The following is a 16198-nucleotide window of genomic DNA, read 5'->3' on the forward strand; positions in this document are numbered from 1 at the left end:
ACCCTCACTCACCCTCACCCACCCTCAACCCCTCATCCTCACTCACCCTCATCCTCACTCACCCTCACCCTCAACCCCTCACCCTCACTCACCCTCAACACCTCACCCTCACTCACCCTCACCCTCACTCACCCTCAACCCCTCACCCTCAATCCCTCACCCTCACTCACCCTCAACCCCTCACCCTCAATCCCTCACCCTCACTCATCCTCACTCACCCTCAACCCCTCACCCTCACTCACCCTCAACCCCTCACCCTCACCATCACTCACCCTCACTCACCCTCACTCACCCTCACTCACCCTCACTCACCCTCTCTCACCCTCAACACCTCACCCTCACTCACCCTCAACCCCTCACCCTCACTCACCCTCACCCTCTCTCACCCTCAACACCTCACCCTCACTCACCCTCACTCACTCTCAACCCCTCACCCACCCTCACCCTCACTCACCCTCAACACCTCACCCTCACTAACCCTTAACCCCTCACCCTCCCTCACCCTCAACCCCTCACCCTCCCTCACCCTCAACCCCTCACTCACCCTCACTCTCACTCACCCTCACTCACCCTCAACCCCTCAGCCTCACCCTCACCCTCACTCACCCTCAACACCTCACCCTCACTCACCCTCACTCACTCTCAACCCCTCACCCACCCTCACCCTCACTCACCCTCAACACCTCACCCTCACTCACCCTCAACCCCTCACCCTCCCTCACCCTCAACCCCTCACCCTCCCTCACCCCCTCACCCTCAACCCCTCACCCTCGACCCCTCCCCCTCAACCCCTCACCCTCACTCAGCCTCACTCACCCTCAACACCTCACCCTCACTCACCCTCAACACCTCACCCTCAACCCCTCACCCTCACCCTCACTCACCCTCACAACACATATTGTGTTACAATAGGTGTCACATTTGCAAAAGATAAAACTATTGGCATTGTAAATAACAAAGCTATTAATTCGCTATTTTCAAAACAAGCACATAAATAAAAAATGTGTCCTTTACAATACCAATAGCTCAAACTTTCCTAATGCAAGACCTATTGCATTGCTGTGCTTCTCTCCCCTGCTGCACTCTCCTGCTCTCTAGAGATGTGGCCTAACGACAAGAGCTGCCATCTAAGTCACGTAAATACAAAATATGCTGCATTCCAAATGCTATAGGTGTCACATTCGCAAAAGTTATAACTATTGGCATTGTAAATGACAAAGCCATCAATTTAGCAATTTTAAAAACCAACAAATAAATAACATATGTCATTTACAATACCAATAACTCCAACTTTTCTAATGCGAGACCTATTGCATTTCCAATGCTTGTTTTAAAAAGCTGCCACGAAGAAATTAGCAACAAAGAGAAATGTGGCAGTAAATCTGTTCTTTTTATTTTCTTGCAAAGTCTGCATTTTAAAATATGTTATGGGGTTAAGGCATCTGCTGCAGAGATCTTTGTGTGCCCAGTAAATTGCAGGGAATAATAATAATAATAGTAAGATAACTATGAAGGTTAACACTTTTGCTGGAGAGATCTGTGTTTTGTCTAGCCCCACTTTTGAATCAAAGTAGCATAGAGGGTTAATGCATCTCCTGCATTATCTACCCTTTATTATACGTTTTCCAAAAGTGGATTATTCCAGATTGTCCTTAAGTGACAGGGACTGGTAGGTCAAAGCTGTTCGTTTTCAGCAGTCATATGTAGGATATTTTGAGATCTGGAAGGTAGGGAGTGTTTTTTTCATTCTCAGTCTAGAGAAGTCATTGATAGGCTGTTCTCTCACAGGATTGAGCAGAACTGAACCGACAGTTCCACAAGCCTTGCTTGAACAGGTCCTGGAATTATATGGCACAGAGGTATTTTAAAGAAGCAAATGTCAGTTGTCTGTTGGGTGGTGTAATCAGCTTTGTCTTGGTTTCGGATTGCTGGTCGTTTGGTGCCCCATTGAAGAAATGAAGTTCTAGTATCTTAGCTTCAGCCCCAGAGTGATCTGCAATAGAGTTATAGAATTTGTGAGATTGAGGAGTTTTACAATCGGAGTTATGTGAAGACCCTGTGGAGTACTCTTGCAAGTCAACTTGGCATGAGACATTCTGGTTGTATTATGCTTTTTTTGGGGGCGACTATATCGATCATCCTATTAAGCCTTGCGTTGGGTTTAGCCATGCTTTGTTCTGGATTTTTTCCTTTCGTTTTGAATTTTAGTCATCTTTGATCTTCTTTCTTCAATCATTGATCAAATGTGTTTTAAAACATCATTTAGGGTGCATTGTGCATGGGTATTTTTAAGAGGGATACGTTTGTCAAAAGCTCTGGAGAGATAGTCATACTTGATCGACATTTGTTATATGAGCCTACCTAAAAAAGAGACAGTCAATTTTTATTAGGACAGTACCAATACTTTTAATGGGGCAGTATTGGCATTTCTATCCATTCTTTTTATAGGTACAGTACACGCACTTCCCGGAAGGACTGCTAAACATTCAGTGGCTAGCCCTGAATCAGCACTTCTCAGCAGGGGGTGATGTTATTTTAATGGGCATTTAAATCACTTCCCAGCAGGGCTAATGTAAATTCATGGGTCACCACCAACATATTTCAGTCCCTCCCAATGAGAAGTGTACAGTGACAAAATAACCCTGCAGCCAGCCACTCTCGCTTCTATTGTTCCCTCCAAGGGTGAAACTGAAACGTGAATAGTCATCTCCAGATACACCGCACACGCTTCACTTCCCACTCTCACTACTCAAATTCATCTCAAACAGCACTGAAGCCTTCAGCAGCTCTCTGCTTGGTTCCCAGCTCCAGTGCAACATGTTCCATAAAAGCTTGACAGTGCTGGCTCCACTCACCCAACGTTTCCCTCCACCTGCTTGGCATATTGTAGGACATGGCTTGGTAACAACACCTACAAGGCTGGTGCTCAATACACTATTTATCACCATAGTTTGTACTATTATATTACATGACTAGTCCATTTCATGGGCATTTGCAGCTCTGCCTGTGTCTCACTCAGCCTCACCTGCACCACCATAAAAGTACTACCACGAAGTGTAGTGAACTGAACATCCCTAAGACCAATGCCCCCAGATATGTGCACGATTTGGGGTCGTACAGTGCAGGTTTCGATTGGGTCAGAGACTTCCAGGGATAGAGCCGAGTTCCTGTTAGTGCCCATCACAAATATCCAGGGGGTTGTGAGAAGCAGATTGTAAGGACAAAAGTCCAAGGAAGGTGCAGTCAGCTCGCAAATCCGATGTTTGTTCACATTTCTGGCCCCATCTCTGTTTTTCTCGAGTGTCCTCTGACCCTGAGGCCACTGGGCACTCTGTTTCACGGTTCCTGCTGCTCCTCAGCAGGGTGCTTGGCCCTTTTAGGCCCAAGGATGGACCTAAAGAGCTCTGCCTTTCAAAGGCGAGGAGTCTACCCACTCCTCACCGGCGACGGCGAGGCCAGCTGCTCTCTTTTTCAGTTCTTTATGTGTGCGGTTTTGTTGCATGCCTATTATTCTGGTTGTATTTGATTATATTATATATATATATATATATATATATATATATTTTTGCACAAAGTTGCCGGTAATCCTGGGCTCAAACTGCACAGCGGTCCCTTCCTCAAAACCGGCGTTTTTGAGAAAATATTCCACGTTTCCTGCCTGCCCTCCAGGGCACAGAAAAAGGTCGGGACACTCCGAGATATTAAAGGTGTTTATTTACCACAAAGGTTCAACAAAGCCGACGCGTTTCGCCGTTAGGCTTGCTCACCGTGAGCAAGCCTAACGGCGAAACGCGTCGGCTTTGTTGAACCTTTGTGGTAAATAAACACCTTTAATATCTCGGAGTGTCCCGACCTTTTTCTGTGCCCTGGAGGGCAGGCAGGAAACGTGGAATATATATATATATATATATATATATATATATATATATATATATATAATTCACTGAAAAAACCATAGGTCATAGACCATATATAGTTAGGAACTGCATTTATAAAACCTTATTTTACTCACACAAAACCATTGAAATTACATATATAGTTAGTTGCACTAACTATATATCGCGCACCCGCAATCCACTGTTGATGATGTCACATATTACATCATTCATGACATGGTCAGTGACATCACTGATGACATCTCAAATGACATCACTGATGACATCACTGATGACAACATCCAGTGACTGTATGTTTCTGTAAAGTTAAAATATGTCTTACATATTGAAGAATGAGTGGATGTATAAGTGTCTGGATGAAGGATTTAGTAGGTGCATGACTGACTGTATGAGTGAGTGATTAAATGTGTCTCACTGAGTGCATGGGTTAGTGACTAAACTGTCTTAATTTGTGCATCATTATGTCTGTTGTTCTGTAAACTGTTGCATGTGTTGATAAGTAGCTATATGAGTAACTATATGGGTTATTGATTGGTTGCCCAAGTATTTGTATGGGAGACTGAGTGTGTGTGTGGGTGGCTGGGAGGTGTATGACTCTGTGCATAGATGTGTGAGCAGTTGATTCACTAGATGTATGGTTTCAAAAGTGCATGTGGAAACAGCTGTATGGGCGGTTGACTGTGTGCATGAGTGTATTGGTGAGTGAATGGATATCTCAGTGCTACATGTCAAAGTAAGTACATTTGTAAAACACAGTACATGTGAGAGTTGACATATATAAATAACTGTGCATAAGAGCCAGTGAATGTGTGAGTGGCTGTATGGATCATTGTGAACTTGTATCAGGGATTGTATAAGAGAGTAAATATGTGTTAGTATATGTTTGAATAAGTAAAGTTTGTATAACTGTATAGTTGAGGAAATGGAGGTGTGATTGATTCTTTGCATGACTGACTAGGTGTGTGAGTAACTCCATGGATGAGTGACAGTCTGTGAGTGTCTGTTTACACTGATTGTATCTAAGGTTATATTAGAGTCTGAAGAGGTTCATCGTATTATCACATGAATGATATCATCAGTGATGTGATCAGTAATGTCAAATGAGATGTCATCAGTGATGTCATCAGTGATGTCATTTGAGATGTCATCAGTGATGTCATTTGAGATGTCATCAGTGATGTCATCAGTGATGTCACTTACCATGTCATGAATGATGTAATATGTGACATCATCAGCAGTGGATTGCGGGTGCGCGATATATAGTTAGTGCAACTAACTATATATGGAATTTCAATGGTTTTGTGTGAGTAAAATAAGGTTTTATAAATGCGAATTCCTAACTATATATGGTCTATAACCTATGGTTTTTTCAGTGAATTTTCAAGGTTTTGTAAAGGCTAATTCCTAACTATATATGGTCTATAACCTATAGTTTTTTCAGTGAATTTTCAAGGTTTTGTAAATGCTAATTCCTAACTATATATGGTCTATAGCCTATGGTTTTTTCAGTGAATATATATATATATACATACATATATAAACATATATCATCTGTATATCTATATAAATACAAACATAAATGCATGCATACATATACTTATATGCATACAGATGAATGTTATTTACATGAAAGTTGAAAAAACACTAATAAAAGCAAAGCTAAAAAGCCACCTCTTTACAAACAGAATGGCTTTAACTTAAACGAGGGCGAGATCTATTGCATTTTCAATGCTTGTTTACTTTGGTTCCATCAAGAAGGCATTCAGATGTGTCACACATTTGCCATACATTCTGAATGTTAGCACTCTAGTTGCACATTAGATCACTGTAGTAAAGCTACTGCTCACCAGGGACGCCTGCTGCTGGTATTCAAAGTGCATGTTTCAGTCTGCATGTCAGAATTTTTTTAATGAAATAGAAGAGGATTTGAGAAGTCACTCAAAATGATCCCTAATTTTTCTTTCTGAAGCACTAATCATACTTTCTATGGCAAAATTAACCCCCTCATGTTGTTCCTTTTTAAATTGAGTGTTTTCAACTTACCACTTCATTCCAATAAAGATGGCTTCTGGTGTGCCATACTTTTGTCATAAGTAAGACTGTTAGCGCTCTAGTTGTTCTTTAGAACACTCTGGGACATTCTGTCATTGGGCTATACTTGGGGTACATCTGGGTGATATTGAGAAATTTCCTAGTTACCACAAAGGAAAGTTTCAATTCTATTAAGGAGGCGGAGGCGAGGATTTTGCTAGTCCTTTCTCCATTTTATTGGACAGCAAGTTAGTAGTAAAGAAAAAACATCACATCCAGGACTACCCAAACCAACATGGCAGCGGTAGCCCTGGTAACCCAACATCCAATCAGAGTCCACTAGTTCGTATATATGGAATCCCATCTGTTAGTCCTTCCTCTTTCGTGGAAGCTGCCGCAGGGAAGAAGTCATCCAACCACTAGTCCGTCTTTTGATCGGAGCCTAGGGAAGAGAACAATATAATAATATCTCGTCCAGTACAATGTCGAAGAATTCAAGAACATTGCAATGGAGTAACCAAACTAAATGCAGATAGTACTTAATCAACATTGCACAGCTTATCAATGAAAACATTAAAACTCAGAAAAAGGTATACTCCCTTAGACGAAGTTACAAATCATAGTCCAGTTACGGGAGGGCAGGCTCGATAAGCCTGGGTGGGAAAATCCTCGCCTCCGCCTCCTTAATAGAATTGAAACTTTCCTTTGTGGTAACTAGGAAATTTCTCATTCTATGTCAGGGAGCGGAGGCGAGGATTTTGCTTGTTCAAAGCCTACTCACCACCAACGAAGCAGCCTCATGGATTGGCTTAAAGTAGAACTTTTTGAAAGTCGAATCTGATGACCAATCCGCTGCATTCATGATATCCTCCAGGCGTCCACCTACCTGAATAGCCTTGGAAGCCATTGCACCTCTAGTGGAATGAGCCCCAAAGTCAGTGACACTAATTCCAGCTTCAGACATTATCCACCTGACCCATCTGGCAATGGTGGGAGATGAAACTGCCTTGAATGGTTTCTTAACCGCTATAAGTAATTGTCTTTCGCCCGGAGGGCGGAGCTCAAGAGTAACATCCTCATATGTCTTAAGGCAACGAACAACACAGAGCTTTGGCGAATCTGGGAAAGCCGGGTAGGATACTGACCTGGTATTACATTTAGTTCTCCTTGAAACAGTAAATGTAACCCCTTCTGGGGTAAAAACCCTGGCTGACACGTCCAGTGCCCGAACATCTGAAGCACGTTTACATGAAATCAAGCAGAGGAGAATCGCTAATTTGGCCGAAAGCTCCTTGCGGGAAAGGTATTGATTATCCTGCCAGGATTTTAGAAAATTCAAAACCACATTAACATCCCACAAACCTGAATAACGAGGTTTTGGGGGGCGCGAAAGTCGAATACCTTTAAGGAGTTTACAAACCCAAGGGTGCTCACCAACTGGCGAGCCATCAACCAGGGCATGCCCAGCAGAAATTGCCGACCTGAAAGAATTAATGGTGCTATACGCCAATTTCTTTTTGAAAAGATCAGCGAGAAAGTTAATCAAGTCTGTGACAGAGGAGCCCATGGGATCCAGGTGTTTTCCCACACACCAACGAACCCATCTGTTCCATGCTGATCTATACCGCTTAGTGGTGTTAGGAGCCCAGGCTCCTCGAATGAGGAGCTCAGCGTCTCTCGAAAGCGAGTCGCAAGACCAACGTCCCCTGAAATCCTCCATGCCATGAGACGTAGATGGCCCTGGAGAACCAGCGGATGCGGGTGACCCAATGGATCCGTCAGAATGTGGTCGAACGACGGAAGCCGAAGAGGCTTGTCCCAAGATAGTTCCAAAAGAGAAGGGAACCAGCATTGAGCTCTCCAGATTGGCGTGATCAGAATCAGAGAAGCTTTCTGCCTGCGGACTTGAGCCGCCACCCTTTGAATGAAAAGGAAGGGGGGAAACGCATAAGCTGGAAACAGGGACCAGTCCTGTAGGAAGGCATCCACTGCTTCCGCCCCCGGATCCGGTTTCCAGCTGTAGAAGCGGGGAAGCTGGGCGTTCCATCTGGACGCAAATAAGTCCATTATTGGAAGACCCCAAAGGTCCAAAATTCTCTGAAATACTGGAGGATCCAGTCTCCAGTCGCTGGCATCCCGGAAATTCCTGGATTGCCAATCCGCAACAGTGTTCAGATCGCCTGGGAGATACTCCGCCGTGACAGAGATCTGGCGAAGAAGGCAATAGTTCCAAAAGTCTTTCGCAAGGTCCGCTAGAACCTTGGAGTGCGTGTCTCCCAACCGATTGATGTACCTGACCGCCGTTGTGTTGTCCATCCGAAGAAGCACACAACACAAAACTTTGGTCGAGGTGAAGGAGCGGATCGCAAACGAGCCCGCAAGGAGCTCCAGACAGTTGATATGGAGGTGAAGTTCTTCCTCCGTCCATCTGCCGCCCACCGAGAGGGGGCCGCAACCGGCACCCCAGCCCTGGCGACTGGCGTCTGACTCGATCACCAGATCCGGACGGGAACCGAAAATCGCCTTCCCGTTCCAGGCATCCATGTGATCTAACCACCAGAGGAGTTCCGATCGGGCTTCCAGATTCAAGGAGATCAGTTCCGAATAAGTAAGACCCTTGCGGAGGTGAAATGCCTTCAGTCTCTGAAGAGCCCTGTAATGGAGAGGGCCTGGAAAAATGGCCTGGATCGATGAGGAGAGTAAGCCCACAATCCTGGCTAGTTGGCGGAGGGATACTCGATCCCGCCGAAGAACCTTGCGAATCTCCTTCTTGATCTTGGAGATCTTTTCGGAAGGAAGGTGAAGAGTCGCATCCGTAGTTATGATTAGAAAGCCAAGGAAAGTCATTTCCTGTCGGGGAAAGAGGTCCGACTTCTGGGCATTGATGATGAAACCCAGAGATTGAAGGAGGGTTATAGTGACCTGAAGCTGATGAAGAAGGAGATCCCTGGACTGACACATTAAAAGAATGTCGTCCAGGTAAACAATCAGACGAATCCCTAAGGTCCGGAGATGTTCTACCACCGGGCGTAGGAGTTTGGTAAAGCACCAAGGTGCTGAGGAAAGACCAAAGGGAAGCGTAAGAAATTCGTAAACCTGATTCCTCCACAGAAACTGAAGGAATCGACGATGAGGAGGAAAGATTGGAACCGAAAGATAAGCATCTTTCAGATCCAAGCGAACCAGCCAATCGTTCTGTAACAAAAGGTCCCTCAGAAGATGGATGCCCTCCATCTTGAAGTGTCTGTAAACCAACCACTCGTTGAAGGAGCGGAGGTTGATTACTGGTCTGAACCCTTTGCCTTTCTTTTCCACCAGGAAGATGTTGCTGAGGAAACCGTTTGGGTGAAGCGCCGAGGGGATAATGGCGCCTTTTTGTAACATCGCCCGAACCTCTAAATCGACAAGTTCTTGGTCTGAGACAGAAAATACCAGAGGACGAGGACGAGAAAGCTGAACAGGGGAACCGTAGAATTCGATGTGAAACCCCTGAACCGTCTCCAGCACCCACGGATCTGAAGTTAATGACGCCCAGGCTTGGGGGAACAACGCTAACCTTCCCCCCATTTGAACCAGAGAGATGAGTCGAAATCTTACCATTAAATCCTCTGGAGTTGGACTGGAATCCACCACGTCCTTTGCCTTGGCCTCTGCCTCCTCTGGAGGGGTAAAAGGTACCCTGTCGTCCATCATTCCAGCCGTTATTTCGTTTGTACTGGCCTCTATTGGGGCCTTGCTGGACTTGACGGCCGGAAGAGCGACCCCTGCCTCTGCCGGCCCCGCCAAAAACCTTTCTGGGGAAGAATTTTTTCATCGAAGCCTGAGCCTTGTCCAGAGCCGAAAAGGTTGCCACAAACTTCCCCAACTCCTTAACAAAGGGGTCACCAAACAAAGCACCCTGTGCAACAGGACCTGCCTCCGAAGACGACAACTCCCCTAATTTCGGGTCAATCTTAAGCAGTAAGGAACGCCGCCGTTCTGCAGAAAGCGCGCAATTGGCATTGCCTAGAAGGCACATTGCCCGTAGCGACCAACCAGCAACGTCATCAACAGACATCGGTAAGCCCGACTCCTTAGAACGCTGGGCCGCCTCAATAATTTTTGTGAGAGGGCCCACAATGTCTAGGAGTTTATCCTGACAGGCTTTCCATGACCTATCAATACCCTTTTTGGGATCCTTGATATATTTTGCAAAGAAGGTACACAACTTGGGGTCAATCTCAGGGGTGCATGCCACTCTAAAGGGAAGGGAAGGGCGGGGGCATTCAGAGCGCAGACGGAGTCGGACATCTTGAGGCAAAGGCTGTCGAAGCTTAGCTGCGACATAATCAGCAGTAGACTGCTCAGGAAACCACTCCGATGACCTAGGTCTTACAATAGTCGATGGGTCAAACATATTAGGAGGGGCAAGATCACCCTCCGTAAGACTAGGAGCACTGGGCTTAGGGCGCCAGTACCTGCTCACATCAGAAAAATCCTCTGAGGAAGCATCCTCATCCTCATCAACGTATTCGTCCTCCTCATCATCTCCCTCAATGGGGAACCCTTCCTCCGGGTCAAGGTCCTGGGTGGCAAAACCACCAGTCTCTCCGGGTGAGTCTTCCCCCCGGTAGGGTGCGCTTCTAAGCGTGCGCGCACTCTTACGGAACGCTTCAGATAATTTACTGAAGCCCTCCAGGTGCCCCGCGTCACGCTTCCTGGCCGTACGTGGTAGAGCACACGGAACACCACTGGGCCCTGCCCCACTGTCCCCAAAAACACCAGTATCATTCTTAAACACATGGGCTGACAGTCTGTTTACACTGTCCTGCAGAGGTGCCAGCGCTTGGGCTATCGCCGAAGAGAGAAGCCTGTCAACCTCTGTAGGAGGGTGTAAAGGGGTCAGTTGTGGCTGAACATTAGGAGCCACCACCTCAACAGTTGAAGGACCGGACTGCATATTAGCAGAAAAACTGGTACCCATACACAAACACCCCAACTAAATACAAGGGGAAATCCCTTCACACAGGTACCAGGCAGGTTAACACAATAGAAGACCTGAAAACAAAATTCTGACAGAAATTATAATAATTTTTAAAAAATTCCAGTCAGAAAGTACTTCTTGCCGTCTAAAACGGCGTCCGTGTGAGGGAAGAGGCTGAAAAAAGACAGAAGCGCAGTGCCTCAGCGCGTTTCTACTCAAGCGCGAAGAGCGCTGAGGAGAACAGCTGATCGGCGTCAGAAGCCGACACCAAGATCGCGCACGCGCGAAGAAATGAACGCTCGGGCTGAAAGCCTACCGCGTTATATAAACACAGCCTACAATAAGGCAGAGTCAAATTCAAACAGTCACTATAAAATAAAGCTGTCAACAATCACACAAAAAACTGCCACGACAAAGATATGAAGAGCGTGACTTATCTTGCCGAGGCAGCAATGGAGAAAGAGGAAGGACTAACAGATGGGATTCCATATATACGAACTAGTGGACTCTGATTGGATGTTGGGTTACCAGGGCTACCGCTGCCATGTTGGTTTGGGTAGTCCTGGATGTGATGTTTTTTCTTTACTACTAACTTGCTGTCCAATAAAATGGAGAAAGGACTAGCAAAATCCTCGCCTCCGCTCCCTGACATAGAATTGGGCCACATTTAGGCTCTTTTGTCTCTGGTGGCCATCTTGGGAGACTGTATGTCAGAATTTTTTTAATGAAATTGAAGAGTGTTTGAGAAGTCACTCAAAATGTGCCCTAATTTTTCTTTCTGCAGCACTAATCATAATTCATATGGAAAAATATACCCCCTCATTTTGTTCCTTTTTAAATTAAATGTTTTAAGAGTTACCACTTTATTCCAATCAAGATGGCTTCAGGTGTGCCATACCTTTGTAATAAGTAGGACTGTTAGCGCTCTAGTTGTTCTTTAGAACACTCTGGGACATTCTGTCATTGGGCTATACTTGGGCTACATCTGGGTGATATTTGGGCTACATTTGGGCTCTTTTGTCTCTGGTGGCCATTTTGGGAGACTGCATGTCAGAATTTTTTAATGAAATAGAAGAGGATTTGAAAAGTCACTCAAAATGTGCCCTAATTTTTCTTTCTGCAGCACTAATAATACCTTCTATTGCATAATATACCCCCTCATTTTGTTCCTTTTTAAATTAAATGTTTTAAGAGTTACCACTTTATTCCCATCACGATGGCTCCAGGTGTGCTATACCTTTGTAATAAGTAGGACTGTTAGCGCTCTAGTTGTTCTTTAGAACACTCTGGGACATTCTGTCATTGGGCTATACTTGGGCTACATCTGGGTGATATTTGGGCTACATTTGGGCTCTTTTGTCTCTGGTGGCCATTTTGGGAGACTGCATGTCAGAATGTTTTAATGAAATAGAAAAGGATTTGAGAAGTCACTCAAAATGTGCCCTAATTTTTCATTCTGCAGCACTAATCATACTTTCTATGGCAAAATATACCCCCTCATGTTGTTTCTTTTTAAATTAAATGTTTTAAGAGTTACCACTTTATTCCAATCAAGATGGCTTCAGGTGTGCCATACCTTTGTAATAAGTAGGACTGTTAGCGCTCTAGTTGTTCTTTAGAACACTCTAGGAGGCTGCAGTAGAACACAAATGAATCAACTGACAGTCTCTGTCCTTGTTGGATATACATGTTTTACTGAGAATGTCAGACTTCATTTTCACATGACTGAGAAAGATAATGTGAATTTACAGAAAATATGCTTTCAGTTTAGCTTATAGATCCCCTTCCAAACCACTGTGGGAAAATCATGAGATATTAGTTTTCTTTCAAACAATATTCATGATATCACAGCAGAAGGTTTTTTCACATGGTAAAATCACCTTAGAACCCACCACAATTCCTAAAACGAGTATGGTACCATCAACAAATGACTTATAATGTAACTAAAGTCCTAAAACCCTCTATTAACTACAATGCTTTTTAATGAGGTGCTATCATGTATATTGGTCCCAAGATGGCTGCCAACACTTCTTGGATGAAGTGCTGACAGCCAATCAGATCAGATGTGTGGTTAGGCTCCGCCCAGATATATATCTTTTTTTGAACCTAAATTACTCAAAATCCACTGGAGCACATATATTGAGACCTAGCAAAGGCACATCGGGCTAACAGTCCCTACAATTTTGCCAAGTTTCGTGCAAATCCATTCAGCCGTTCGAGCTAAAAGTGAGGCCAACCGCCCTATGGAAATTAACATGGGAAAAACGCGTTTTGGGACCCCCCTTTTTTCTCGGCCGCCCCTTGATGAAACCCCCCCAAATTGTCAGGTGCTGCTCAGAAACAAAATGTTCCATTTTCCTGAAAATTTCAGCCAATTCCGTCCACAAACGCCAAAGTTATTAGACATAGAATTTTCAAAAATCCCATAGAGAAAAAATCCTAACTATATATACCTACTGGCGACCGCCAGTAGGTAATATATATATATATATATATATATATATATATATATATATATATATATATATATATATATATATATATATATTATCTCCGTTGTAGGGTGGATGGAGGCGCATGTGGCGTGCAGAGTGTGTTTTAGAGGGATGGGCGAGTGTGTGACTAATATAACATTTCTGTATTAACCTTTCTGGGGATTATCTATAATTTACATCCAACAGCAACAGTACCGGGGAGTCCCTGCTTGGCTTGCAGATGCCAGGAGTGGGATAACAATATAAATTTCAAATGGCATCCGTTTTCTTCCTCTGTCTCTCCCCTCCTTCCAAAGTGGTAACACCAGGATGACGTCCCCACTTCCGTGGGTTACCCGTCTCAAAAGTGTCACCAGTACTGATTGCAATTGTGTTGTACCATATCTCGTCTCTTGTAGTGTGTTTCTTGTTCATGGTTGTGTTCTGTAGAATTAGAGGCCTGGTTGTGTGTATCTGAAGTACATTCAGATAAAACAGTTAGGTAGAGTGGTACCCGGAGGGACGACATAACTACGTGCTGTGCTTATCCTCGTGTCTGTCGGCCAAAATAAAGGAGTCAAATTTTACCTTCATTGTTGTAGATCCTTGGTTTCATACTGACTTGTTCTTTATAAATACTAGCCCTCCAGAAGCAGTAGTTTCTAATAATTTCAGGCTTAACTTGAAAATTCCGATGGCCGTCAGAGATATATGTTGGTAGGCAAGGCTGGACTGTCCATACAGGGCATCAGTGTTTCCCTGGGAGGCTAGTTACTGGGGGACGTTTTTGTAGCAGTTCAGCATTTTTTAAAGCACCTGCTTCAGAGTTTTCTGTATGTCCAATAGTTTTCAGACAACAATAAAAGTGTCAAGATAACTGGTGATTAACAGTGGCGGCTGGCATGGATCGGGGGTGGTGAGGTGGAGGGCGAGGGTGCGGGTGCGGGATGTTGGTAAAGAAATAAAAACCTTACCTCCTTACCGCATCTTGTCTCTCTTCCGTCATCTCTCCGCGTCGTCCGTCTTCTGGGCAGGAACAGGAAGCACCCAGACTTCTCTGACCAATCACAATGCTGCATTTGTGGCCAAGTTTTCTTGAGGGGAGAAGTTCCCCAAACCCCCTTGTAGTGGTCAGGCTCGCCTGCTGCACTCACTATGCACCGTACGCAGACTGGTCTGACAAATTTGCCAGTGCTGCTTTAGGATCTGAGTCCAGCCCTGTTGGTAGGACCAGGACTCTGTTGATGTTTTAATTGAGGATAGGATCAAAAGTGTTAATCATACAAAACAATACTCCAGTGTCATAGGAGACATTAGTTATGTTATTTCAGAAGACCCCGCTTAAGGGGTCTGCCATTAGATGTGACACATGGGATGGGAAATCCACTTGAGGAAAACAAGCATGGAAAAGACAAAAGGTCTCGCCTTTGTGAGAGCTGTTGGCTTTGTCAATTTCTTTTAGCCATGTAGAACAGCTGCGCAGCTGCCTTGCAACATGGCTGGATGTTAGATAAAAAAAAGCTCTATGATGCAGTCAGTGCTGACCACAAGGAGCAGTAATCTGTTTTCTTCATATGGGATTATTCTCTGCCTTCACAAAAAAAGAAAACGATTTCGGGAGAAATGACAATACCACCTTGTCTGCAAAAGTAAACCAACAAAAATTAATATACACATGCATCAATCTTTTTTTGGGGATGGGCAGAAAATGTGAGCCAAAGGCTGAGTGGTCTGAGCAAAACACAAACTAAGCAATAATAACAAAAATGAATGATAACTGCCATCCATAAATGGGTGTGAAGGCTGCAATTTACCTAGAGAAGTCTGAAGTTGTCAAAAAAGACATGGCATGGCTGTGATGTCTGAAACTTACAAATACATAAAAGGCATTCAAGGAAAAAAACTCCCACTTTTTTTCCCATCTTACTATCAAGCTGAGGTTTGCTGTGTTCTCCTACATGACTTCGCCAAAAAGGCCATAAAGAGGAGTGAACGCAACATCGTCTGCATCTTTGTAGCATTTTAAAATCTGGTGGTGCGTTTCCTGGGGACTTTTTTAAGGGCGGGAAGGTAGGAGGCCAGCAACAAATGAGAAGGGAGTGGTGAGTGTAAGAGGCAAACAACAACAGGAGAGGGGGCAGACCGATCAAGCAACGCAGGAGGGGTGTTGGTAAAGCAAGAATGTGGGAGAGGGGAGGGAGGAAGGTGGTGCAAGTAAAAAGGAAAAAAGTACCTATGAAAGCAGCGAGCAGTGGAAGGACACTGGGCAAGGAAAGCAGTACTTGAGCCATGCTCCAGGGTAGGGACAAACACACAGTGGGGAAGTGAAGCCGGCACTTGCTAACCAAAGATAAGCAAGGAGATGAGAGTGTCGATGAAGCCAACCAATGGTAAGCAATGGACGGGCCCTACATTCTCTGTAACTAAATAAAATCTGTCTCAAACGGCAGTGCATGCACTGTCTCAGATGAGCCCTAAAGTACAGGGCGAGGGGGTCCGGTGGGGCAGGCAAACTGTCAAAGAGGCGAAGGTGCCCACCAAACAGATTAAAGGACCTAAAACAACAAAAGGGCCCCCAAAACACTTAGAGGCACTACAGTGAATGCTGGAGAGTCTTTAAGGAGTTAGCATGGATGTGTCCTCTCATCGTAAGCTGCCTTTACCACGTTGATTTTACCACTCAGCACCTTTAGCGCACAGTCTTTACCATGCAGGTAGGTACCAAATAGGTACGTATTTGTACCTTTACCATGAATTACTTTACTACGCAGGCAAGTACGTTTTTAAAACATAAAATACCTTTTTATGTTATTAAAAAAAGTGATTTTAGGGTT

General features: G+C 44.6%; 1 protein-coding gene across 1 annotated transcript; it reads right to left on the reverse strand.

The window, feature by feature from the left end:
- Positions 1–6155: 6155 nt before the first annotated feature.
- Positions 6156–10890, reverse strand: LOC147692674 (uncharacterized). Its single transcript, XM_086936817.1, has 2 exons — positions 9525–10890; positions 6156–6369 (listed from the first exon to the last, which is right to left on the reverse strand). The coding sequence occupies exons 1-2, from the start codon at positions 10888–10890 to the stop codon at positions 6347–6349; spliced, it is 1389 nt and encodes a 462-aa protein (XP_086792943.1). The 3' UTR covers positions 6156–6346.
- Positions 10891–16198: the final 5308 nt, after the last annotated feature.

This window comes from Lissotriton vulgaris, chromosome 9 (genome assembly GCF_964263255.1).
Source record: "Lissotriton vulgaris chromosome 9, aLisVul1.2, whole genome shotgun sequence".
NCBI lineage: Eukaryota > Metazoa > Chordata > Amphibia > Caudata > Salamandridae > Lissotriton > Lissotriton vulgaris.

Coding starts and splice junctions, on each gene's coding strand:
- LOC147692674 (XM_086936817.1), bottom strand. CDS start 10,890: ATGGGTACCAGTTTTTCTGCTAATATGCAGTCCGGTCCTTCAACTGTT. Junction 6,370..9,524: donor CAACTCCAGAGGATTTAATG/GTAAGATTTCGA, acceptor TCTCTTCCCTAG/GCTCCGATCAAAAGACGGAC.